Raw genomic sequence first — 25,012 nt, 5'->3', positions numbered from 1 at the left:
CAAGCGTCTGGATTGTTTGTTTGTTTGTTTTCAAACCCTGGGATGGGTAATACTCGAAAATTTGTGTGGAAGTGTGAAGCGCGCTCCTTGAAACCCTTACCCTATTTCAGAGCTGCATAACAGGTGATTTTCCGGCCCTACCGTATTGATATCTTATTTAAGGGCACGCCAATTAAATAAATATACAAAATGCTTAATTGGTCAAAAAATCGGGTTGAAAGCGGAAAATTAAACATTTTAGCAGAAGCTGTGTTGGCCTTTCGACCCCATTTCACTCGTAAGAACATACCCAATATAAAAATAAATAAAATAAATGAATAAATGGGAATTTCAGTGGAATCCAAGGAGTGACTCTTCTCTCCACTGTTTCCAGGTCGAATTGGAATTCGGAAATGTTGGTTTCTGTGGAGGGAAGAAAACCGGAGTACCCGGAGAAAAACCCTCGGAGTAGGGACGAGAACCAACAATAATCTCAACCTATACATATGACGCCGAGACCGGGAATCGAACTCGGGCCGGATTGGTGAGAGGCGAGTGCTCTCACCACTGCGCCATCCCTGCTACCCTAAATACCCAATATACCCAATTCCATACCCAGATGGTCATAATATATACCCTATTTCAGACCAAAAAGCCTTTGGCACCGTGCATACCTATATGGCTCACTGAAGAGGAGTACACTTCTATGACCCCTGGGTTTTAAACTATAATCCCATCTTAAAGAATAGTCAACTCTACTGTCGATGACGAGGAAAGATCTAAGTTGATAAGGATATCGGAGGTTTACCCAATAATAATAAAGTATTGTATAGGTTGAATGTAATTATAGATTAACAGGAACAAATTAAACACAATTCTTGAGGTTATGATGATCATACAATTCATTGCAAAATCCCAAATTCTGTACTTTCCATAATTCGAAGCAGATGACTACCATTGCTGACATTTCTGTCATAACAAAAGCATTTGTTTTTCACTGCAAAAAAGGAAAGCTAGCTAAAAACAGAGACCAACGAGTCTGAGAAAAAATAGGCAAATTGTATGTAGTGTGCCTCTTATAGTCGCTTTAGAAATAAGGATTTATGGCTTTAAAAAAATTGGAAGTTTTTTCGAAAAGATATTGGCTCAAAATTTCGTAAAGTTAGAAACTTAAATTCATTTCGTTTTCGGAGGGGCAGATATGTTTATTTGCAAAGAAAAAAACTGCTAGTTATTTTTTTTCGTAAAGCCAACAATAACAACTAGTTTGAGGAATTAAATTCCGTTCCCGGAAAACTTTCTGCAACTTAAATTTTAATTTGGTAAAAGCATCCAAACAAACAAAATTGTGTTTACTTACGCAATTATGACTTAAAAAGGGCACAAGACGATCTGGGAATTACACAGGAGACAAGTTTTTAAGCATTTTGCTTAAATGTTTTCGTTGAGTTGCGCATGTCTTCAGGTCAGAATACTGGTAAAATGAATTAAACATAAGACCATGAGTTTGGTGGTAAAAACAACGCATATTTTGATGGCAATTTTAGTATTGGGAATTAAGGAACCTTTATAAGGTCACAACTCAGAACAAATGAAATAAAACTATCAAAGAAACTATCGTGAAGAAAACAAGTCATACTGAGTTCAGTACTTGTTTAAAATGACAACGCAGCCAACCCCAACGGAACCTCCTGTTGTAGGAACTTGCGTTAAGATTACAAATTTTATGACACAAAGTTCCCTAACACCATTTTTATTTCTTTCAGCTGAATAAACAACATATCAACTTACAGCATTAAGTTTCATATCTAACGAGTAAATGTCGCGCTCTCAACCTTTAACTTACAGTTATATCTTCCTTATAGATTCCTAGACAACTAACTCAGGATAAGGCTCAATACTGTTTGACCAAGGTTACCTCGGCAGGCTTTTCGCAAAGAATGGTGGGGCTCTTGGGAGCCCAATAACCCGTCATTTCGCATGGGGCGTCATTCCACTTTCCTGGCTGTCCAAAAAAGTGCGCGCAGTTCTCATTTCCCACCAGGTTGTTAGGTTCCCCTTCTCCCCAGTTCTCGTACTGTCCCTCCAGTGGAGTGCCATCAACCCAATACCACTTGGAGTCATCAGTGTTTCTCTTCAGCCCAATCCACGCTTTTGTCTCAGTGACCGTTTCCTTTTCCATCACCAGTTCGTAAACGAACTCGTTTTCTTCGGCTGAAGTGATTACCGCCAGGTCTCCTCCCAGGTTTTGACAAACTGCTCGAGCATCGCTCCATTTCGTGGTTATAGTATCATCGACGTAATAGCATGAATTTGCGTCAAATTCTCTCCAGCCCGGTGGACAAACTGTAAAGCAAAATGCAAGAGCTTCGTTTTATTTCCTTTCAGCAAAATCTCTTCTTATCCTGCTTCTTATCTTATCTTATCTTATCTTATCTTATCTTATCTCATCTCATCTCATCTCATCTCATCTCATCTCATCTCATCTCATCTCATCTCATCTCATCTCATCTCATCTCATTTCACCTCATCTCATCTTATCTTATCTTATCTTATCTTATCTTATCTTATCTTATCTTATCTTATCTTATCTTCTGTAACAATTCTTTCATTTTCTTATTTTTTAGTCGATTTGTCAAGCATAACAGGGTTTGTGTCACCATGGTCATCACAGTCATATATACGGTGGCCCACAACTGTCACGGCAAAAAGAAAAACCTCACGGCGAAAAGGAAAACCTCACGGCAAATAGAAAAACCTCACCGCGAAAAGGAAAACCTCACGGCAAATATAAAAACCTCACGGCAAAAAGGAAAACCTCACGGCAAATAGAAAAACCTCACGGCAAGTAGGAAAAGAGAGAGAGAGTGGGGGCTGGGTCGAGTTTTCGAAGTGCACCATGGGATAAGATGATGCAGTGAAGAGGTCAGCGGTTTATTATCGCTTTCTGCCATCTTGAAACACTTCAGGAGAGACAGGAGAGAGATGTTTTGCTCAGATGTTTTGAAGTGTTGACAGGCCTAACACGACTCCTGCCGGTGTCGCCCATGTTGAATGCTTGACCTTTAGAGTTTGGCTCTTACGAGTTTGTCTTTTAAAGATTTTCTTCTTTTGTAGGATACAATTGGTGGATCCTGATAAATTTCTTTCAGCGAAGGTTGATTCTCGATTAAATGCCATTTGCTCATTAAGATTTTCTTTAGGTTTGGCACAGATGGATTGTATTGTGTGACAAAGGGCAATATTTTCTTGCGCATTTTCGGTTTCTTACGAAGTAAGAATTTTGTTAAGAAAATATACTTCCCTGACCGTGAAATCAGCCTTGCTCTTTTTTTAGATTATTTGCTTTACAATTTTTTTTTGCTGATTAGATCCTTCACTACAGGATCCGGTACTTTTATTTTGTCACGGTGGTCCTTGCAAACACAGTTTATCACTGGTTCTTACGAAGTGCCGATTTCCTATCTGTAAATTGAACATCTGCGAGGACTTTATTGACCAGAAGATTTGGGTAGCCTCGTACACGCAAGCGTGAGTTAAAATCTTTTATATTTTCTTCAAAAAGACTTTTAAAAGAATTGGTTCTTAAAAGTCTAAGTGCTTCTCCCTTGATAAAACCGTTTCTGACGCTTGGGGCGTGGCAGGAAGAAAAATGCGTGTATTGGGACGTCTCAGCTGGTTTGAAATGCGTTTTAATGTCAAAGACGTAGTCTTTGTTGAACCTATCGCCTTTGAATACTGTTGTTTCTAGAAAATTTATTTCTTTCTCTGATACTTCAGCCGTGAACTTGATGGTTGCAGTGTTTCAAGATGGCAGAAAGCGATAATAAACCGCTGATCTCTTCTTTTATCCCATGGTGCACTTCGAAAACTCGACCCAGCACCCTCTCTCTTTTTCTATTTGCCTTAAGGTTTTTCTATTTGTTGTGAGGTTTTTCTATTTGCCGTGAGGTTTTTCTTTTCGCCGTGAGGTTTTTCTATTTGCCGTGAGGTTTTTCTTTTTGCCGTGACAGTTGTGGGCCACCGTACATATACATTTCCCCAAACCAATGACGGCTTAATTTTTAGCTTAAACTGCAATATCTTCAATCGCGTTTTGGTCCTCAGTCTTGGTGGGTAAGTTTATGGAAAGGGACATTTTCAAATTTGGTTTTTAAGTGACGACACACAAGAAACAATTGGTTTCTTAATCGAGTGTTCCGCGTGATTTTATCTTTTGATCCTTAAATTGCTCAGTATAGGTGCAAACTTAGAATGAGCATTTTTCTATCTGTTCTCTTTCGATAAAAAATAGAACAAACCTTCTTAATTTAAGTGCCCACTTTACATAAGAAGAAACACTTTGTTCTTGGGACTTTAAGACCAGTAAAGACATTGTACAACCACCTGGACAGAAAGGATGAATCATTCCCGATGACCCTTCTCTGACAGGCTGTTCTGAACGTGTTGTCCCCTTACAGTTCAAACTATTCTTATTCATGTCACAGACGAACAAAATTGTTCCTAATCAAGTTGCTCTTTATTTGAAAGACGCAAGTTTGTCCACAATGTATTTGCAAACCACTTGCCTGTATATCACAAAACAAATTTGGATCGTGACTTGCCCATGTCCGGTGGACAATTCTTTGTTCCTTTGATTTTGCCTGTACCAAATACACATCACGTAACAGGGTGGTATAGGACAAGATTGATGCGCTGTGGGAAGAGATGGTTTTACAGATATCTCATTGGAAAATTATTGCGTACTGTCTCCTGAGGAACCTTTTGCAGGTCGGCTCGTAGAAGTGCGGTTTGTTTCTTGAGAAACAGTGAAAGTTGATGTTTAAGATGGCGTGACCAAACGAGGAGAGGAGGTCTCAAAGATACCAAGTCCATCGCCCAAACACGAGAGGCTTTACTTGAAAGAAGCCGATTGTGATGGTCTTTTCATGGTACAAACCGGAAACATGATGGATCTAGGAAACTCGACGAAAGACAGATTTCCTCTTGAACACGACGCGTGAGTTAATGGCCATTAGACATCGATATACAACCTTTTGACGTCCGAGCGAGATTACAACACTTTCGATTTCGAGATTCAAAGACGCGAACTGAAGGGCACGTGACTTACAAAACTAACTTACTACGATAGGGCAGAGTTAATCATAGTCATAAGTTCAGCCCCTCACGTTTCTTAACTACCCTTCCAGATCGGGTGAGACAGGCTGTAACATCCTGCCCACCTTGTCCTCCATCGGGCAGGACAACACTGAGTCTAGGTTTAGGAACAGAAACTCTCTGAGTGGGAACAACATTTGACTGCAACTTCTTCCTACCATGGACAGGAACTTCTTCTTTATGACTGGCTTTTGGGCGGCTGATTCTATTTCCAATCTATGTAGACGTTGTACAGGTCTAGTTATAATGCTCTTTTGTACTCACACTATGACTGTTCGTACAAGTCCGTCCTTGCTTAGGTGGATCTCTTCAACTCTACGTAGTGGCCGTTTTTTACGAGAAATGCTATCTTCAGAGACCAGTACGATATCGCCTACTTGAATGGGCGCTGTTTCCGTCTGCCTTTTGCTTCTCACCGTAAGATGATAAAGGTACTCTTGCTTCCACTGCCTCCAGTAGTGGTTGAGCAATCGTTGGAGATAGAGATATCTTTCCATAACTCGCTTACTGGACTCTTCCAATTGATCATCTTCAGCGTCAGGTCAAGATGAGCCAATGGCAAGATGAGCAGGCGTGATTGGTAATGGATTTATGTTGTCGTCACTTACTGCGGTCAGAGGTTCTGGAGTTGATTACACCTTCTCTCTTGATGAGAAGTGTATTCAGCTCGTTGAAGGAGAGAAGTGCTCTTTCAAGAAGTGCGCAGTGGTTCGTTAACTGCTCTACAAAATATTTCCCACCATCCACCTCTCCATGGTGAGCGTTCTGTGATAAATCTCTACTTAATCCCTTTGGCTGATAACTCTGACTTGATTCGATCTTGATCCAAAGTGTCCCCCAGCGACTGGCTCTGTGACTTTGGCTGGTCATACAACTTCTTAATCTCTCTACTTGCGGCTTTTGCATTTTTTGCGATTTGTCATGCGACTAAAGGCTTGCAGAAATTCATCTGTCGTTAGGCCATTTGTGAGCTCCAAGTGAATCATAAGCGACGATGCACATGTGAACACACAGAAGTATGCTTTCTTGACACTTGATCCCTCCTTTACGTATAAGGATCCAGCAAAATCAGTACCAATGTGTACAAATGGTAAGGAGGTTGACACTCTTTCCTCGAGCTGAGTGATCCCATCTTCTGTGTGCAAGGTCCAACTAGCTGTTTCTGGCAAGGCACACATCTTCTGATAACCCGTTTGACCTCAGGTCTTCCTTGGGTAAGCCAAATCTTCTGCCGTAAGACTGATACAGTCAAACCTGTATTAAGCGGACACCCTCGGGACCCTTGTTAGTGTCCGCTTAATACAGGGTGTTCGCTGAAAACAGGTTACTTTAGAATTCGTCTTAAAATGGTCATATTAATATTCCTTAGTATTAAAAAGCCTTGAAAGGGTCAAATACCATTCCCGTAAACGGAGAGGTGTTTGGTAGACCGAAAACCAGATCGAGTTTATTCACCGGCAGAAAAACCTACTGTACACCCAAACAAAATAACAGATCTTATGGAAGTAGTTGGGCGCGTTCCAAAGCTCATGGCCATGTGGTTAACCAAGCGTTTAAAGCACCCAACAAACCCAGAAAAAATGAAAATTACTAGAAAGAGGGTGTGCAAATCGGTGGGTATCGTTTCGAGCTACCTACCCTGTGAGCAGTGGTTTCTCTACCGGACGCTACGCTACGAAAGGGTTCTCTCCCTTTCGTAGCGTAGTCATAGTGTCCGGTGGGAGAAACCACTGCTCACAGGGTAGGAGCTACCCTGCGAGTACAATTTTCAAGAGGACACGTTTTCATGTAACTAGTTGAGACAAAAAATGATAAAGGATTTGTATTATGTAATTAGTTTTACAGACATGTCTCTAGGTACACGAATTTCCTGTTTGCCACACAAATGTTTTGTCGGTGAGGTCACGTATCACTAATTTGATCACTTTTTGTTAATCAGGCTGCCAACAGAGATAGTATTTCCTATTTGTTAAGTGTCTACAAAGATGTGACAGATCTTTTTAAATGACCGAACTATTAAAACGTGAACAAAAAACATGCATTATTTTTGCAGTGTCCGTTTAATACAGGTTTTAAACAATAGAGAGGACCATAAAAGTCAAGTTTAAGGTGTCCACGTACGCTTAATACAGATGTCCGTTGAATACAGGTATTGTTTTACAGTAAATGTTCGGGTGGAGGGGGGGGGGGGGGGAAGATGGGACTTGTGCTGCTGTCCGCTTAATAGAGGGTGTCCGCTTAATATGGGGTCCGTTTAATACAGGTTTGACCACAGTTCACCAAAGCGTAAGTGACACAGGCTACCATGCAAGTGTGATTTAAGAGTTTGTATGGAGTTAAAATTAAATCGAAATTTAGACAACAATTTTCCCTAAAAATCCCACAAAAAATATACTTAAGTCTGAAAAAACTTACCCGGTGTGTTTTGCTGTGTTTTCAATGCTCTTCAGTGCTTCCAAACGCTGTTTTGAGCGGTTTATCTCTCAGCTGCTGGTCCACGTGCATCACTGTATTATGTTAATGACAAGGTAGGAAACTACAAGTCGAATTTCAATAAAATTTAACCGGTCATTTAAGGAGAGCACTTCCAAAACCTCGCTAAAATTTGCTTGAAACTTAAGCTCTCGCTTACCTACCTCACCTTATGGCAAGAAGGATGACGTGCGGTCCCTCCTGGGTAGCTCATTTACGGAAGAGTTCATTTATTGAGACACAGGCCTTCGTTGAAAACAAAGTTCATTTCAAATCGGGTGCCATTTTTGCCGCCGACCGAGCCGTGTCGCTGGAATGTTGGAACAAACTCACGGTCAAACCTAGGCACGACTACTAAAATGTGCCCAGCCGGGGAAATCCACGGGAAGCCTTTAGCACGTAACAAACCACATACACCCCCTCCCGGCTAAGTGCAGCTCTGTACCAGCCAGCCGTGCTTGGCGTGAGAGCAAGAAACGTCTCTTGAGAATATGAATTGACTTTTGTATTATTAATTTTGTTTTTATTATGAATTGACTTCGCAATTTTCCAACTCGTTAACTTTCGAGTTGGCTTTTATTGAATAAAAGCTGACTGAAAGAAACTGAAAATTTGTCTTTGTATACACGCTCTCCAAAAAATCTTGAATTTCGCAAAGTTGTTGTTTTGCGGAGAACGGCAACATTTTTTAAAAAAACGTGTAAGGTCAATGTTTTGCTCATTAAATCTTTTGTATTTCGAAGTTCTCTGACTCGTTACCGGTTTATTCCTTGCGAGCAGGAGGGCAGGAAGAAAAAAATAATCTACGTCGTTTGACAAGATTTGGCAATGAGTGTTTAGCCGTTTTCGGTAGGTCACAGTCAATACAATCAAATTTTGGTACGAAGTTACATACGCTGCAAGATGTAGTCACTTTCGTGGATCAACAAATATGTCGAGGTAATTCGGTATAAGTTGTATATTTATTTATATTCTCTTGTCACGTTAATGCGAACCTAGCTTAATTTTACCATCTTGCAGGCTAACTGATGAACAAAATAATGTTTTACGCGTTACTGAAAAAGGCAACAACAAGGTCGGATGGCTGGTACAGAACTCCACTTAGCCGGGAGGGGGTGTGTGTGGTTTGTTAGGTGACAAAGGCTTCCCGTGGATTCCCCGGCTGGGCACATTTTAGTAGTCGTGCCTAGGTTTGACCGTGAGTTTGTTCCAACATTCCAGCGACACGGCTCGGTCGGCGGCAAAAATGGCACCCGATTTGAAATGAACTTTGTTTTCAACGAAGGCCTGTGTCTCAATAAATGAACTCTTCCGTAAATGAGCTACCCAGGAGGGACCGCACGTCATCCTTCTTGCCATAAGGTGAGGTAGGTAAGCGAGAGCTTAAGTTTCAAGCAAATTTTAGCGAGGTTTTGGAAGTGTTCTCCTTAAATGACGGGCCAAATTTCATTGAAATTCGACTTGTAGTTTCCTACCTTGTCATTTAATTAACATAATACAGTGATGCACGTGGACCAGCAGCTGAGAGATAAACCGCTCAAAACAGCGTTTGGAAGCACTGAAGAGCATTGAAAACACAGCAAAACACACCGGGAAAGTTTTTTCAGACTTAAGTATATTTTTTGTGGGATTTTTAGGGAAAATTGTTGTCTAAATTTCGATTTAATTTTAACTCCATACAAACTCTTAAATCACACTTGCATGGTAGCCTGTGTCACTTACGCTTTGGTGACCTGTGGTTTGACTGTAGTACAGTTTCTGGACCGGCATGCAACATCTGTCTTTGTACATCTTGTATCAACTTTGTAACTGCTGGATGTCCATGCGGCAACATTATTTTTTTTCTTGTTCTCTTCATGAAGGTCGGCAAACTGCAGTCTTGCACCTACTCTAATCACTTTATCTTCTTTGTTCTTATAAGAGTCTAACTTTAGTGGGAGGCTACTGCTGGGTAGTGTTCTTCCGGCTTTCAACTACTCATAGTCTTTTTTATAACCTCATCTTGAATCCACATACAGCACTCCAACTCTGCATGTTTCATCTCCTTGGCTGACGATTCGGTCTCTTTACACCAGTCTCGTCTTGAACAACTGGGGGCTCCATTCCACCACAGCGTGCGTGAAATGATATCACCACAGGTCAATCCGCGTGTTAACAAATCTGCAGGATTCCCTTTGCTAGGGCGATACTTTCAGTATTCAGGGTCCCATGTTGACTGTATTTCTGCTACTCGGTTTTCTACAAATGGCTTCCAACAGGAACTCTGTCCTCGGATCCAGTGAAGTGCTATTATGCTATCTGTCTAACAAAAGACACTATCCATATTGATTGGCAAAGTTTCTGCAACATTTTTCAACAATCTGGGATTCACTACTGCCGCTAGAAGCTCTAATCTTGGAAGTGACACTGTCTTGATAGGTGCAACTCTGGATCTTGACGTTACTAGCTGTAATGACACCTGACCTTGCTTATCGGTTATTTGAATGTGCACTGCGGCTCTGACGCAAACGTCCAAAAACGTGTAGTTCGATCAGGCTATGGTCATGGGTGACACCATTTCAAAGCAACGAGGAATGGTCACGTCTTTCAACTGCAACAAATCTGATTTCCATGATGACCACTTCTCTTTGGTGTCACTGTCCAATGGGTCATCCCACTGTAGTCCCTTCCGCCACAGCTTTTGAAAAAGGATTTTTCCTCTTACAATGAGGGGCGATATCAGTCCCATTAGGTCAAGCATTTTCGATGCTAGACTCAGTACGCTTCTCTTCGTCATTGGGTCATGACATGAGATGATGCTGTATCTGAGAAATATTGTTTCATGAACTGAACTTTATAACAATAATAATAATAATAATAATAATAATAATAATAATAATAATAATAATAATAATAATAATAATAATAATAATAACAATAACAATAATAGTAGCAAAGAGGATGCCACACAACATGGGAATAACACTAATCATAAAATATCATCCACATCAGATTTAGTTTCATGACGTTATTAGTCACGTGACCACACCTAAGGTTTAGAATTTGTTATTCCACTTCATATATATATATATATATATCTTACTAATACTTGTCTACTTACCTTTCGTGCGGCATGTCGACCAAGATCCAGCGGGACAACCTGCGGAGAAAATTATCGAAATGAAATGCTTGCTCTATCTCAGGCCTGCTGTGAAGGCTAAAAGACACTAAATATTATGTTTTCATTGGGAGAAAGTCTAGGATGTAGTTATTTGCTTTGCTTTTTCTTGCTAAGGCTAGTGATTGGTTTGAAAAACTCAGACCACACTGCCAACCAATCGATACTTGCCCGCTCGAGTTTTCCTTCGTTTGACGATGGTCTCATGTATTTGTTTCTAGTTCTGATTGGTTCATTTCGCTCTTTGTATCTTCTGTGATTTATCAGAGTAACAACGTTTTTGGTTTCAGTTTTACGATTCTCAACTGAAAGCCACTCTATTTTTATCTAATATATGTTTGACTCAATTTAAGTGACAAATGAAATGATAACTGCATGGGACTGCTTTTAGTTCTCTATTTAGGCTCAGGTCTTACAATCTTTGCACTTCTTTTCCAGACCTCTATACTCCGCTCTTAATCTATCAAGAATATTTTTTTCTCTACTTACACTCAATAGCACTGCCCTGATAACTGCAAGTACTGTCGTTGTTTCCAATATACTTGGCAAATGCCGACTGCACTGTAGAAATAAAAAATAGCAACACTTTATTAACGTTATTACCATGTCTTAATAAACGCTTAAATGACATATCGATAAAACCGAAGATGAACTTCATTTTCTCTTTCTTTAACTCTTAACCATATATTTTTGTGTACTTACCCGATTCCATGCAGTCTTTATAGTTCTCGTTAAGTTTACAGCCTGCAAATCAAAATAAACTTATTAACTTTCCTTTTTTTTAAGTTATCTCTTATCTGCTCTCTTTTTACTAATCCTGGCCTACTTCAGTCTTGAATTGAAATTGTAATACGGGACTTCAACATCATTACCACTGAAATTGTCGTCAACGCTGTTATTTTCATTATCATAACATATAGAGAACAAAAAGTGCTAAATACTGATTGGTCAATACAGAAGACAAATTCAGTCACACAATTACTTTTTTCTTAACAGGACAAATGCTATGCTATCATTAGTGTTGTTGTAATTATTAATCGTGTTAGTGTTAGTGTTAGTGTTAGTGTTAGTGTTACTGTAAAGGGATGCAACATGTTTGCTGTAACATTTGTACTCAAGGTTTTAGGACCAAAAACTGCCACGCAGAATTCTTGGAAAACAACCCCGCGTTATCCGGGTTTGCCCCCAAAACGGCGCGAGACCGATCGACCTCAGTAACGGACCATCTTCTCGCTTTTCCTGGTCTTACACCTTTGCCCTCTCTCTTTCCTTTCGAAAAAAAAAAAAAACGCTTGTATTTGACCTTTGAAAGAGATTAATAGATTCAAACTTTGTTCCTTTGCCATCTGTAGCTTGTACTCTCACCTGGCAATGCGCGATGAAAATCATAATAAACGATCGAATTGGATAAAAGATAGCGTAAAGTCAGCTTAATGGGCATGTATACATTAAATAATGTTGAACGAATGTGAAATTTTTGTTCATCTCTGGAACTAAAGAATTTTGAACGATGTTGAAGACAGTGTTTGATAAAAATCAAACTTCCTTCAACATCATCCTACCTCATGCAATATCGTGCAATATGGTGGCCAAACGAGTGCAACATGTTCCATTTAACAATGTTGCATCAACATGTTGCATCCGTTTGGCCGGGCCTTAAGTGTTACTGTTACTTTTCTTTTATTGTTACTGTTACCAGTACTATTACTATTAGTTGTCTTTAATCTTTAATTAGCATAATTGCCATTAGCAAAGCTAATCCGGCAATGGAGCGGCCAGCGGACGCACAATAGGTTAAATTATACATGCAGAACATATAAAGAACTAATGAATTCCGAGTAAGAGCCAGACTTGACGATGTCAGGTGGTAATGCATTCCATGCTGGGATTGATCTTACATAAAATGAGTGTTTGTAAGCGTCGACTGAAGAGAACGGTAGACTTATCTTAAAGTCATGACTCGCCCTTGTACGGCTGTACGCGGGCACAGAGGTAAGCTAGTGGGGGAGGGAGATGTTAACGTGACCTCTTGTAGTGTTACCATAAGTGTTAGGGTTACTGTTACTTTGAAGGCTGGGCCCAGTTGCTCGAAGCATGGTTAGCGCTAACCCGGGTTAAATACCATGACAACCTATAGGTTTTAATACCTCTTAACCAATGGTTAGCGCTAACCATGCTTCGAGCAACTCAGCCCAGGTCTACACGTTCGACGCCAGTATAAGCATAAGCGCAAGCAAAAACGCAAGCACAAGAAAAGGAAATAGTTTTTTCTTGTGCTTGCGCTTATGTTTGCGTCGCCGTGTATACCGGGATAACGCCAGCATAAGCACAAGAAAACAGAAAAGTAGTCACAGTAGTCAGCGGAAGGGTGTTCAGTTTCAAGGCGGTGGCATATACCTCCGCCATCTTGGATTTAAATTTTTGGCGCAAAAATATTAATTCACTGCGCCTGCGTATGCCACATTGTGCTTATGCTTATCATACGTGTTAGCAACCTTGTGCCTATGCTTGTGCTAATGCTTATCCTTGCTTCGTACGATTAACCAGCCTTTACTGTCTCTGTTACTGTTATTGTAAGTGTTACTGTTACTGCCATAAATATTGTTGTTAATGTTACTGAAACTTAATATCACTGTTACTATTACCGTTTGTTGCTGTTAGTGTTACTGTTACTGTTATTTTAGTGTTGGAGTTACGTTTAGTGTGTCTGTTACTGTAACTGTTACTGCTGCTGTAACAGTTACGCGGAAGGAAACACTTGTAGCTCAAGAATATCACCTTGGCAACATTTTTCTACAACGCGTTCAAGAAGAAAAAGATCTCGGTATTACCATCTCATGTAATCTATCGTGGGATTCGCATGTTACGTGTATTGTACACAAGGCTAACAGAATGCTGGGTCTCTTAAAGAGAACCTGTCCTCTTATTACCGACTTTAAAGTCAGGCGGACACTATATCTCTCCTTAGCGAAGTCACAGCTATCCTATGCCACTGAGGTATGGTCTCCTGCAAATGTCAAATTGAACGATCCTAGAAAGAGTCCAGAGGCGTGCTACTCGCTGGATACTTAAGGCTAGAATCGGCGAGATATCATACAAATAACGACTGTTGACTCTTCGTTTATTACCACTAACCTATGAGAAGGAAATCAAAAATTTTGTCTTTCTCTATAATTGTATCTTTAGATCTACCGACTTAAACATTGATCGATTTGTTACTTTTGTCCCTCATGACCATTCTCGCACTCAGAACCCTACTCTGATGTTAAGACCTGCTCACTGCAGAACCACTACTTTTGAGGCCTCGTTTTTCAACAGAACTGTAAAACTCTGGAATGCTATCTGCCAACTTGCCTCTCCTGACAAATTCTCCAGTCTAAGTATATTTAACAATTATTCCACGAGCGCGCGTGGGATATGAGATGATAGATAGCCAACGAGGCGCGTAGCGTCGAGTTGGCTATAATCATCTCATATCCAACAAGCGCAAGTGGAATAATTGTTTTATTAAAAACAATCAAGAAATATTGCTAGATCTTACTGATTTCGCTATGCAAGAACAACCAGCAGACAATTTAATGGTCGCCATTTCTCGGCCATGGCCATGGCCACTAAGCCAATCAAACCCCTCGAATTGCATTATACAATGATTCAGTTTTTAATAATTAAGTTTATTTTATATTTTATACCTATTTTACCTTCTTAGATACCACCTTTGACATAGACATGCCTTGCACCAGGTTCCTCTCCCGTGACTGCCCGTGCCACCGTTCGTAATCTTCCTGTTTTTTATTAGTGTTCTTATTTGTAATTTTTACTTGATTTTTCTTAGGTTAGGGTTGCGCCTCACATGGGTATCATATCCCGTTCGCGCTAACCCCTTTCACGTCTTTCTTTTCATATTTCTTTTTCTCATATTTATAGTTTGTTTTTATTCATTAATAAATAAATAAATTAATTAATTGACCAATAAAGCTGTAAGAACTGCTATTGTTATTTTTAGTGTTGTAGTTATGGTTAGTGTCTCTGTTTCTGTTACTGTTACTGTTAATGAGCATTTATTAATTTTGGAATTCAAAATGATATAAAACCGTGCGCTTGTTTCATTTTCTTCGCTGTATTTCTTGTTAACATTGATTAAAAACAATTTTTCAATTTTGATAGTGCGCATTATGTCGATACAATGTACCATAGAAATTTTTTCCCTTTTTGTTTTTCTTCGCATTTGATAGTGTGTCCTATGTGAGTATATAAATGAAGAAAACATAAATTAATACTGGATAGGGGTGAAGTCAGTTTGTTCTTGATTTATGCTGACGACGTTTACCGAAATACCTTTAAAATAACTGGAATGCAGTTAATCATCTCTTTTCTATATCTGTATAGAATCCTTGTTTTTTCCACTTACATTTAAATCGCCAGCGGGAGTCACATCCTGTGGAAAAAAGTTCCAAGAGAGTAATATAGGAATAAATTCTCTTGTTTTATTGTATCTCTACAAATCTTATCTTATCTTATCTCATCTGTTAGGGTCAGGGTTCTTATCCCATCTCATTATATCTTATCTCGACTTGTCTCATATTTCAAAACCTTAACTCCTCCTTTAAAGTACCATTGTTAATTACATCTTACCTACTCTTATGTCATCCCATCCTATCTACAGTTTTATCTCTTGTAAAGTATAATCTTTTTGTTACTTATATAAAAAAGAATTAAATATTGTTGTTCATCGGTAAAAAATAAAAAAATATATATATTTATTAGAAGACGATGTTCTTAGATTTGTCTTTATTTATTATCACTTTATTATTCTGCTATTTAATTATTATAAGTAAAGGTTTAGTTATACATTGGCAAGTGAAAATAAACGATAAAACCGAACAACGCTTCGGAGTCGTCATGACACCATTACTTCGAACTTGATAATGGTGTCATGACGACTCCGAAACGTTGTTCGGTTTTATCGTTTATTTTCACTTGCCTATTTACTTATTAATAACATTTTCTTGTCTGCTTACTCCTCTTAAGGCAGTGTCTAACGTCGCAAGTTTCCTCGCGGGTGAATTTCGTCTGCACTGTGAAAAATTGTACGATATCGATTAGTAATATTGCGCTATCTTAACAACATTTAACAATATGTATATTTTACAACTTACAAAAATATTTTTCCACAGTCTTTGACTACATGCAATATGTATGTCGTACTGGCAGCAGATCTTAGCCAGAGCTATGTGGAGGTAACCTCCACTCCGACAACAAATTGACGGTAAATTGTGTCTAAATTCTAAATTTCAATTTAAAAAAGTAGAAGCGACATTCAATTGTGCTAAAAATTAGGAATGATTATCGCCTATTTTCGATTTTAAATTTCCCGGGCGCCGCCTTCTTGGATTTCATAACGTCATACGGTTGCCGCTATTGTCAGGAAGCAGAAGTTCTTTTGTGTGAAACAATTGAGCAACTGTATTAAGTCATGAAATCCATGATGACGGCGCCAGCGAACAAGTCAACAATACAACTCAAATACAGCCGTAGAGTACAAACAGAAAAAATATTTCAAAGAAAACATTCTCTGTAATAGTTTTAAAAACTAAAGTTTTGCTTTTTTTGTCTTCAAAGATAACCAAGGCTGTAAATTTCCTTCAATTAGTTCTTGCAAGCAATTTCCTATGCATGCCCAAGTAGTGAACTTGGAGAATTCCTTTATCTCGTTCTAAAAACTGGCACAGAGGTTTCAAATAGCTTGCTCTAGTTTTGAAAAAAAAAAAAAAAAAAAAAAAAAAAAAAAAAAAAAAAAATAAATAAATAAATAAATAAATAAATAAATAAATAAATAAATAAATAAATAAATAAGCCTGCAAGTTTTTACGCAGGGGCAAAAAACCCAAACTTGGTTTTACCAGGCTTTTGTTGTCAGGGACAGTTTAACAGAAAGGAATGCCTTCAAGCTATCCACCGAAAACTCTGTTTTAGGCTACCCACTAGTAGCTCTTATTGTAACGTACTAAGTATAAAAATGAAAATTTTGGAAACCCACTAAAATTCGTCTTCACAAGCTATTCAGTCATTACTATCGGGCTTATTTAGATAATGATTTAGGCTATGATTTACTGCGAGTGTTGAATATCATATTATATCATTTTTTTATTACGTACTTTGAGACTTTACAGGCTTCTTTGCCTCCGTCGCCACTGGCAACATGATGAGAAGAAGAAAGAACATTGTTGTCTTCATTGCCATCCCTGACTCTCCTTAGCAAACAAACAAAAAGAAAAACAAAAAGACAAGCAAGCAATTAAGGATAACTTTTCAATAGTGATCGACTGATAATTTCTCATTTATATTCTTTATATTGCCTATGTTACATTTCCTGATACCAAGACAATTTACCCCCACATCTGAGAAATGCTTTTGAGCCTAAATTTCCTTGATTTTAAATTTACAGACAAGCAAACAATTAAATATAATTTTCCAATTGTCACTCACTGATAATTTCTCATTATTTATTCTTTATATTGCCCATGTTGCATTTCCTGATAACAAGACGATTTTCCCTTTTGCTAAACTATCTCTTCGTGCTTTTCAGAGGAACAGAAAGCTCCCCTCGGTAGTTTAGACACTCTCCCCAGATCGCGCTCGCTTTTACAAACCAAGATGGCGGCGGTTCCATAGAAGCGTACCGGTCTCGAGAATCCCACGAAAAAATAAGGGGACTGTGAACAGTCTAGCCACCACATAAAATGTTAGTTGTTGCTACAGCTACACCAGACCATTTATAAACATAAAATAAGATATAACTTTTGACGTTATTTTTTTGGAAGGACTTTAGATCAAATCAGATGTTTACTTGAATTTTTCATTTACTGTCTGTGGCGAGTGAATTCGTCGCTATGGAATTTTAACTGAGGCATCATTAGAATGTAAATATTTCAAATGACCAATACCTGCCCTATCACTGAGGAACATCCAAGGAGAGTATTGAACAAAATAGTTCAAAGGTTATTTCCTGTATTCCGGCTCGTCATTCAGTGTTTGGCCTTTTAAATGACGAATTGTGGTGGTTGTTTGTCAGGTTATTTACAATAATCTATCGGGCCCGACTTCGTTTCCGGTATTGATCCCGCCTTGTTTTACTAATTCGGCTGATCATCTCCGACAAAATGTAAAATAATGACAATAAACATTCTTTCCTCCCTCCTCTCAAACCTCCGTCCTACTGAAACTAACTATACTTAGTGGCCCAGCATTTCAACAACACGGGTCACAGCGATCGACATGATTTATCCCAGCCCTGTATTTTCTAATCCTCTTTCTGGGGTTGTCTAGTTGTTTTTAAATATTCAGCTTAGAATCCACAACATCTAAAATTATAAAATTGACCAAAATTGGCGCGAAAACAGGATGCGCTCATGAGTTAATTTATTTCTTTAAGCACGGTGCCTACTAATACCGAAGTATTTTTGTGCGTTTCATGACTATGCAGGAAAAGCAGATCTTAGTAAGGGCTATTGAAATCCAAAAAGAAAATTGGGGGTAACCACGCATTTTTTAGAGATAAATGGGCAACAATTATTCTAAAAAGCAGTAAAAAGCAAAGCAATGTATGGCGTTCTTTTCGAAATTGAAGCTTAATTATCTCTGAAAAATGCATGGTTACCCCCAATTTTCTTTCAAGATACCAAAAGCATTTGCTAAGTTCGATTTTCTCTGTATAGTTCTAACCGTGCAAAAATATTCCTGTATTAGCAGGCATCACCCATAGGAAACCCGGGTATCTCGAGATGCACAGAACGCATGGGCAGTAACAAAAGTAGGCACCGTCCTTAAGCAAGAGTCTCTTACCTTAAGTCATTCCGCAAGTATCGTATTTCGCATAATTATGCCATCCCGTAGGGCATGCCACATGCCATTCCACAAACTCATGCCGCCTTTCACCGAACTACATCCGAATTTCTAAGACGATGATGCATTTCAAACAGATATCCACCAATGAAATGATGAACAGTCTGTTGGGTGGTTCGGGCTTTTCGCAACAGCATTGCTGATCGTAAAGTTTACCGAGTATTTACATTTTCAAATAATGTGATTTAATATACATGTATTTACATTAAAAATGTTAACGTTAATCACTGTTTCCCAAACAAAATTAAAAAAAAGAGGAAGAACTAATCTCTGTAACGAAGGAAATCATTTTCGGCAAGCAAGCGAAAGGCCCTAATGACTCAGGTATTGAACTACAGAATACCAACATAACCAATAATTACGACAGTCGAAATAAGGTGCCCTTAATAAACATGTTATGGTCAAAACATTATTATGTCGTAGTTTCCTTTGATATCTTAGTCCTGTTGAAGATTAAAACCTTCGTACCCCACTTTGCTAGTGAAACAGCTCAATCTGCTCAATGGTAAAATTTCGTCAATCGTCTTAAACTTACCTTCCGTTTCTAATTTACGATGCAAAGAACCTGATATCAATGTGATCCTTCTAACTTACGAAAGACAATGTGACCTTCGGGGATCGAGAAATAACGAAGAAGGTTGGACTAATTACTGACAGGTAACTCTACTATTGGGTGCCAATGACTTTAGGGATTTATGATTGGGTATAAACAAAGTAAACACAACATAACTTGCAAATTAGAAGATTGGTAATGCATGAAATCCACGCCCCTCGATCCACTCCGCTCACTTCAGTCTTCTGAGCAACGAATTTCTTTTTATCTTAAGTATTCCTTTATTCCACTAACATGACTAACTCGTATTCTACCTCTTATGACAACGTTTTTTATCGGTTGAAATTTTATTGAACTCTATCAAGTTTGAACAGAATTTTGATCCAAACCCTGACTCCAAATGCTTACAGACGATTAATTTTCCAAATGTCAAATTTTTGCAGCTCGATCTTCTGTCGTCTTATCAACTAAGGAAGATTTGCGTCGGCCAGCACTTTCCGTGAAGGGATCCTAATTAAAGATGAATCAGTTATCGAGGTAATATATCTTCAAATATTCAAAGCGATAAGAGCACCAAATTTTCTTTATACTTGTTCAGAAACTTATGTCAAAGCTAAATTTCTTCGTGGTAATCCAAAGGCTTTTTTTCCTGACAATAAATGTTAATTTATAGCGGAGCTCCGAAGGAGCGGTTGGGCGAAGCCCCATAGCTAGGACATTTTGGCAACCCACGAATGGGAAAAAAATTCTTTTTGGCTAATGAAAACATTTACGCTTTTTAAAGACCATATCTGCATAAACTAATACAGCATTGTCTGTTTGGATAGTTTAACTGAAAAGCGTAGGTCGCGAAAATTTTTAGAAATGTGGAAGCTTTTTTTCTCGAATTCACTGGCGGTTGTTGGGGGTTCACCGAGCTTACTCCGCATTTTCAGCGATATTTGCCCCTCTGTCTAAAAGAAAGTAATTAGTATTCCAGTGTTTTGAAATGTCGAGATGACGTCGAGCCGAAGAAAACAGTAGATTCTAAAACTCAAAACTAAATCCAAATTTCTAAGGCGATGATGCATTTCGAACAGATATCCACCAATGAAATGGTGAATAGTTGGGTGGTTCGGGCTTTTCGCAACAGCATTGCTGAACGTAAAGTTTAGCGAGCATTTACATTTTTTTTTTCAAATAATGTGATTTTATGTATTTAGAGTAAGAATTTTAAGGTTAATCACCGTCTCCCAAACAAAATTAAAAAAAAAAAGAAGAATTAATCTCTGTTACGAGGGAATTCATTTTCGGCAAGCAAGCGAAAGGCCCTAATAACTCAGGTATTGAACTACAGAATACCAACATAACCAATGATTACGACAGTCGAAATAACGTGCCCTTAATAAACATGTTATCGTCAAAACATTATTATGTCGTAGTTTCCTTTGATATTCAAGTCCTGTTGAAGATTAAAACCTTCGTAGCCCACTTTGCTAGTAAAACAGCTCAATCTGCTTAATAACAAAATTCCGTCAATCGTCTTAAGCTTACCTTCCGTTTATAATTTACGATACAAGGTACCTGGTATCAATCTGATCCTTCCAACTCCAAAAGACAATGTGACCTTCGGGGACGACCAAGAAATAACGAAGAAGGTTGGACTAATTGCTGACAGGTAACTCTGCTACTGGGTGCCGATAACTTTACGGATTTATGATTGGTTATGAACAAAGTAAACACAACATAACTTGCAAATTAGAAGATTGGTAATGCATGAAATCCACGCCCCTCGATCCATTCCCCTCACTTCAGTCTTCTGAGCAACGAACTTCTTTTTTTCTAAAGTATTCCTTTATTCCACTGACATGACTAACTCGTATTTTAGCTCCTATGACTAAGAAAGATTTGCCTCACGCGCGCAAGATAGCACTTTCCGTGAAGGGATCCTAATTAAAGATGAATGTTATTAAGGTAATATATCTTCAAATATTCAAAGCGATAAGAGCACCAAATTTTCTTTATACCTGTTCAGAAACTAATGTCAAAGCTAAATTTCTTCGTGGTAATCCAAAGGCTTTTTTTTTCCTTACAATAAATGTTAATTTATAGCGGAGCTGCGAAGGAGTGGTTGGGCGAAGCCCCATAGCTATGACATTTTGGTAACCCATGAATGGGAAAAAAAATTCTTTTTGGCTAATGAAAACATTTATGCCTTTTATAGACCATATCTGCATAAACTAATACAGCATGGTCTGTTTGGATAGTTTAACTGAAAAACTAGGTCGCCAAAATTTTTTAGAAATGTGGAAGCTTTTTTCTCGAATTCACTGGCAGTTGTTGCCGGTTTGCCGACCTTACTCCGCATTTTCAACGATATTTGCCCCTCTGTCAAAACGAAAGTAATTAGTATTCCAGTGTTTTGAAATGTCGAGATGACGTCGAGCCGAAGAAAACAGTAGATTCTAAAACTCAAAACTACATGCAAATTTCTAAGGCGATGATGCATTTCGAACAGACATCCACCAATGAAATGGTGAATAGTTGGGTGGTTCGGGCTTTTCGCCACAGCATTGCTGAACGTAAAGTTTACCGAGCAATTACTTTTTTTTTTCAAATAATATGATTTTATGTATTTAGAGTAAGAATTTTAAGGTTAATCACTGTCTTCCAAACAAAATTAAAAAAAAGAAAAAGAATTAATCTCTGTTACGAGGGAATTCATTTTCGGCAAGCAAGCGAAAGGCCCTAATAACTCAGGTATTGAACTACAGAATGACTACGAAAGTCGAAATAACGTCCCCTTAATAAACATGTTATGGCCAAAACATTATTATGTCGTAGTTTCCTTTGATATCTTAGTCCTGTTGAAGATTCAAACCCTCGTAGCCCATTTTGCTAGTGAAACAGCTCAATCTGCTCAATGGTAAAATTTCGTCAATCGTCTTAAGCTTACCTTCCGTTTCTAATTTACGATGCAAAGTACCTGGTACCGATGTGATCCTTCTAACTTACGAAAGACAATGTGACCTTCGGGGATCAAGAAATAACGAAGAAGGCTGGACTAATTACTGACAGGTAATTCTGCTATTGCGTGCCGATGACTTTAGGGATTTATGATTGGTTATGAACAAAGTAAACACAACATAACTTGCAAATTAGAAGATTGGTAATGCATGAAATCCACGCCCCTCGATCCACTCCGCTCACTTCAGTCTTCTGAGGAACGAATTTCTTTTTTAAAGTATTCCTTTATTCCACTGACATGACTAACTCGTTTTTTATGGGTTGAAATTTTATTGGACTATATCAAGTTTGAACAGAATTTTGATCCAAACCCTGACTCCAAATGCTTAAAGACGATTTCCAAATGTCAAATTTTTGCAGCTCGATCTTCCGCTGTCGTCTTATCAACTAAGGAAGATTTGTGTCACGCGCGCTCAGGCCAGCACTTTCCGTGAAGTGATCCTAATTAAAGATGAATGTTATCAAGGTAATATATCTTCAAATATTCAAAGCGATAAGAGCACCAAATTTTCTTTATACTTGTTCAGAAACTAATGTCAAAGCTAAATTTCTTCGTGGTAATCCAAAGGCTTTTTTTTCCTTACAATAAATGTCAATTTATAGCGGAGCTCCGAAGGAGCGGTTGGGCGAAGCCCCATAGCTAAGACATTTTGGTAACCCATGAATGGGAAAAAAAATTCTTTTTGGCTAATGAAAACATTTACGCCTTTTAAAGACCATATCTGCATAAACTAATACAGCATGGTCTGTTTGGATAGTTTAACTGAAAAGCGTAGGTCGCGAAAATTTTTAGAAATGTGGAAGCTTTTTTCTCGAATTTACTGGCAGTTGTTGCGGGTTTGCCGACTTTACTCCACATTTTCAACGATATTTTTGTTTGAAATGTCGAGATGACGTCGAGCCGAAGAAAACAGTAGATTCTAAAACTCAAAACTACATGCAAATTTCTAAGGCGATGATGCATTTCGAACAGATATCCACCAATGAAATGGTGAATAGTTGGGTGGTTCGGGCTTTTCGCAACAGCATTGCTGAACGTAAAGTTTAGCGAGCATTTACATTTTTTTTTTCAAATAATGTGATTTTATGTATTGAGAGTAAGAATTTTAAGGTTAATCACTGTCTCCCAAACAAAATTTAAAAAAAGAAGAAGAATTAATCCCTGTTACGAGGAAATTCATTTTCGGCAAGCAGGCGAAAGGCCCTAATATCTCAGCTATTGAACTACAGAATGATTACGACGGTCGAAATAACGTGCCCTTAATAAACATGTTATGGCCAAAACATTATTATGTAGTAATTTCCTTTGATATCTTAGTCCTGTTGAAGATTAAAACCTTCGTAGCCCACTTTCCTAGAAAAACAGCTCAATCTGCCTAATAGTAAAATTCCGTCAATCGTCTTAAGCTTACCTTCCGTTTCAAATTTACGATGCAAAGTACCTGGTACCGATGTGATCCTTCTAACTTACGAAAGACAAAGTGACCTTCGGGGATCGAGAAATAACGAAGAAGGTTGGACTAATTACTGACAGGTAACTCTACTATTGGGTGCTGACGACTTTAGGGATTTATGATTGGTTATGAACAAATTAAACACAACATAACTTGCAAATTAGAAGATGGATTATGCATAAAAATCTAAGCCCCTCGAATAATTCCGCTTACTTCAGTCTTCTGAGTAACGAATTTCTTTTTTTCTTAAGTATTCCTTTATTCCACTGACATGACTAACTCGTATTCTAGACAAATGACAACGTTTTTTATGGGTTGAAATTTTATTGGACTCTATCAAGTTTGAACAGAATTTTGATCCAAACCCTGACTCCAAATGCTTAAAGACAATTTCCAAATGTCAAATTTTTGCAGCTCGGTCTTCTGTCGTCTTATCAACTAAGGAAGATTTGCGTCACGCGCGCGCAGGCCAGCACTTTCCGTGAAGGGATCCTAATTAAAAATGAATGTTATCAAGGTAATATATCTTCAAATATTCAAAGCGATAAGAGCACCAAATTTTCTTTATACTTGTTCAGAAACTTATGTCAAAGCTAAATTTCTTCGCGGTAATCCAAAGGCTTTTTTTCCTTACAATAAATGTTAATTTATAGCGGAGCTCCGAAGGAGCGGTTGGGCGAAGCCCCATAGCTAAGACATTTTGGCAACCCATGAATGGGAAAAAAATTCTTTTTGGCTAATGAAAACATTTACGCCTTTTAAAGACCATATCTGCATAAACTAATACAGCATGGTCTGTTTGGATAGTTTAACTGAAAAACTAGGTCGCTAAAATTTTTAGAAGTGTGGAAGCTTTTTTCTCGAATTCACTGGCAGCTGTTGCCGGTTTGCCGACCTTACTCCGCATTTTCAACGATATTTGCCCCTCTGTCAAAACGAAAGTAATTAGTATTCCAGTGTTTTGAAATGTCGAGATGACGTCGAGCCGAAGAAAACAGTAGATTCTAAAACTCAAAACTACATGCAAATTTCTAAGGCGATGATGCATTTCGAACAGATATCCACCAATGAAATGGTGAATAGTTGGGTGGTTCGGGCTTTTCGCCACAGCATTGCTGAACGTAAATTTTAGCGAGCATTTACATTTTTTTTCAAATAATGTGATTTTATGTATTTAGAGTAAAAATTTTAAAGTTAATCACTGTCTCCAAAACAAAATTAAAATAAAAAAGAAGAAGAATTAATCTCTGTTACGAGGGAATTCATTTGGGAAAAAAAGCGAAAGGTTCCAATAACTCAGGTATTGAACTACAGCATTTCAACATTAACCAA

The 25,012-nt window shown here is 38.3% G+C and overlaps 1 protein-coding gene across 1 annotated transcript; it reads right to left on the bottom strand.

Moving 5' to 3' along the window:
• Positions 1 to 1,716: 1,716 nt before the first annotated feature.
• LOC146480793 (CD209 antigen-like protein C) lies at positions 1,717 to 19,248 on the bottom strand. The gene is made up of 8 exons (XM_085109044.1): positions 19,203 to 19,248; positions 16,921 to 17,016; positions 15,784 to 15,840; positions 15,174 to 15,200; positions 11,468 to 11,509; positions 11,255 to 11,326; positions 10,709 to 10,747; positions 1,717 to 2,325 (listed from the first exon to the last, which is right to left on the bottom strand). The coding sequence occupies exons 2-8, from the start codon at positions 17,003 to 17,005 to the stop codon at positions 1,874 to 1,876; spliced, it is 774 nt and encodes a 257-aa protein (XP_084965170.1). The 5' UTR covers positions 17,006 to 17,016; positions 19,203 to 19,248; the 3' UTR covers positions 1,717 to 1,873.
• Positions 19,249 to 25,012: the final 5,764 nt, after the last annotated feature.

This window comes from Pavona decussata, unplaced genomic scaffold (genome assembly GCF_977016875.1).
Source record: "Pavona decussata unplaced genomic scaffold, jaPavDecu1.1 SCAFFOLD_52, whole genome shotgun sequence".
Taxonomy (NCBI): Eukaryota; Metazoa; Cnidaria; class Anthozoa; order Scleractinia; family Agariciidae; genus Pavona; species Pavona decussata.
The sequence above is the reverse complement of the archived record's forward strand: the minus strand, read 5'-3'. Positions and strand labels throughout refer to the sequence as shown.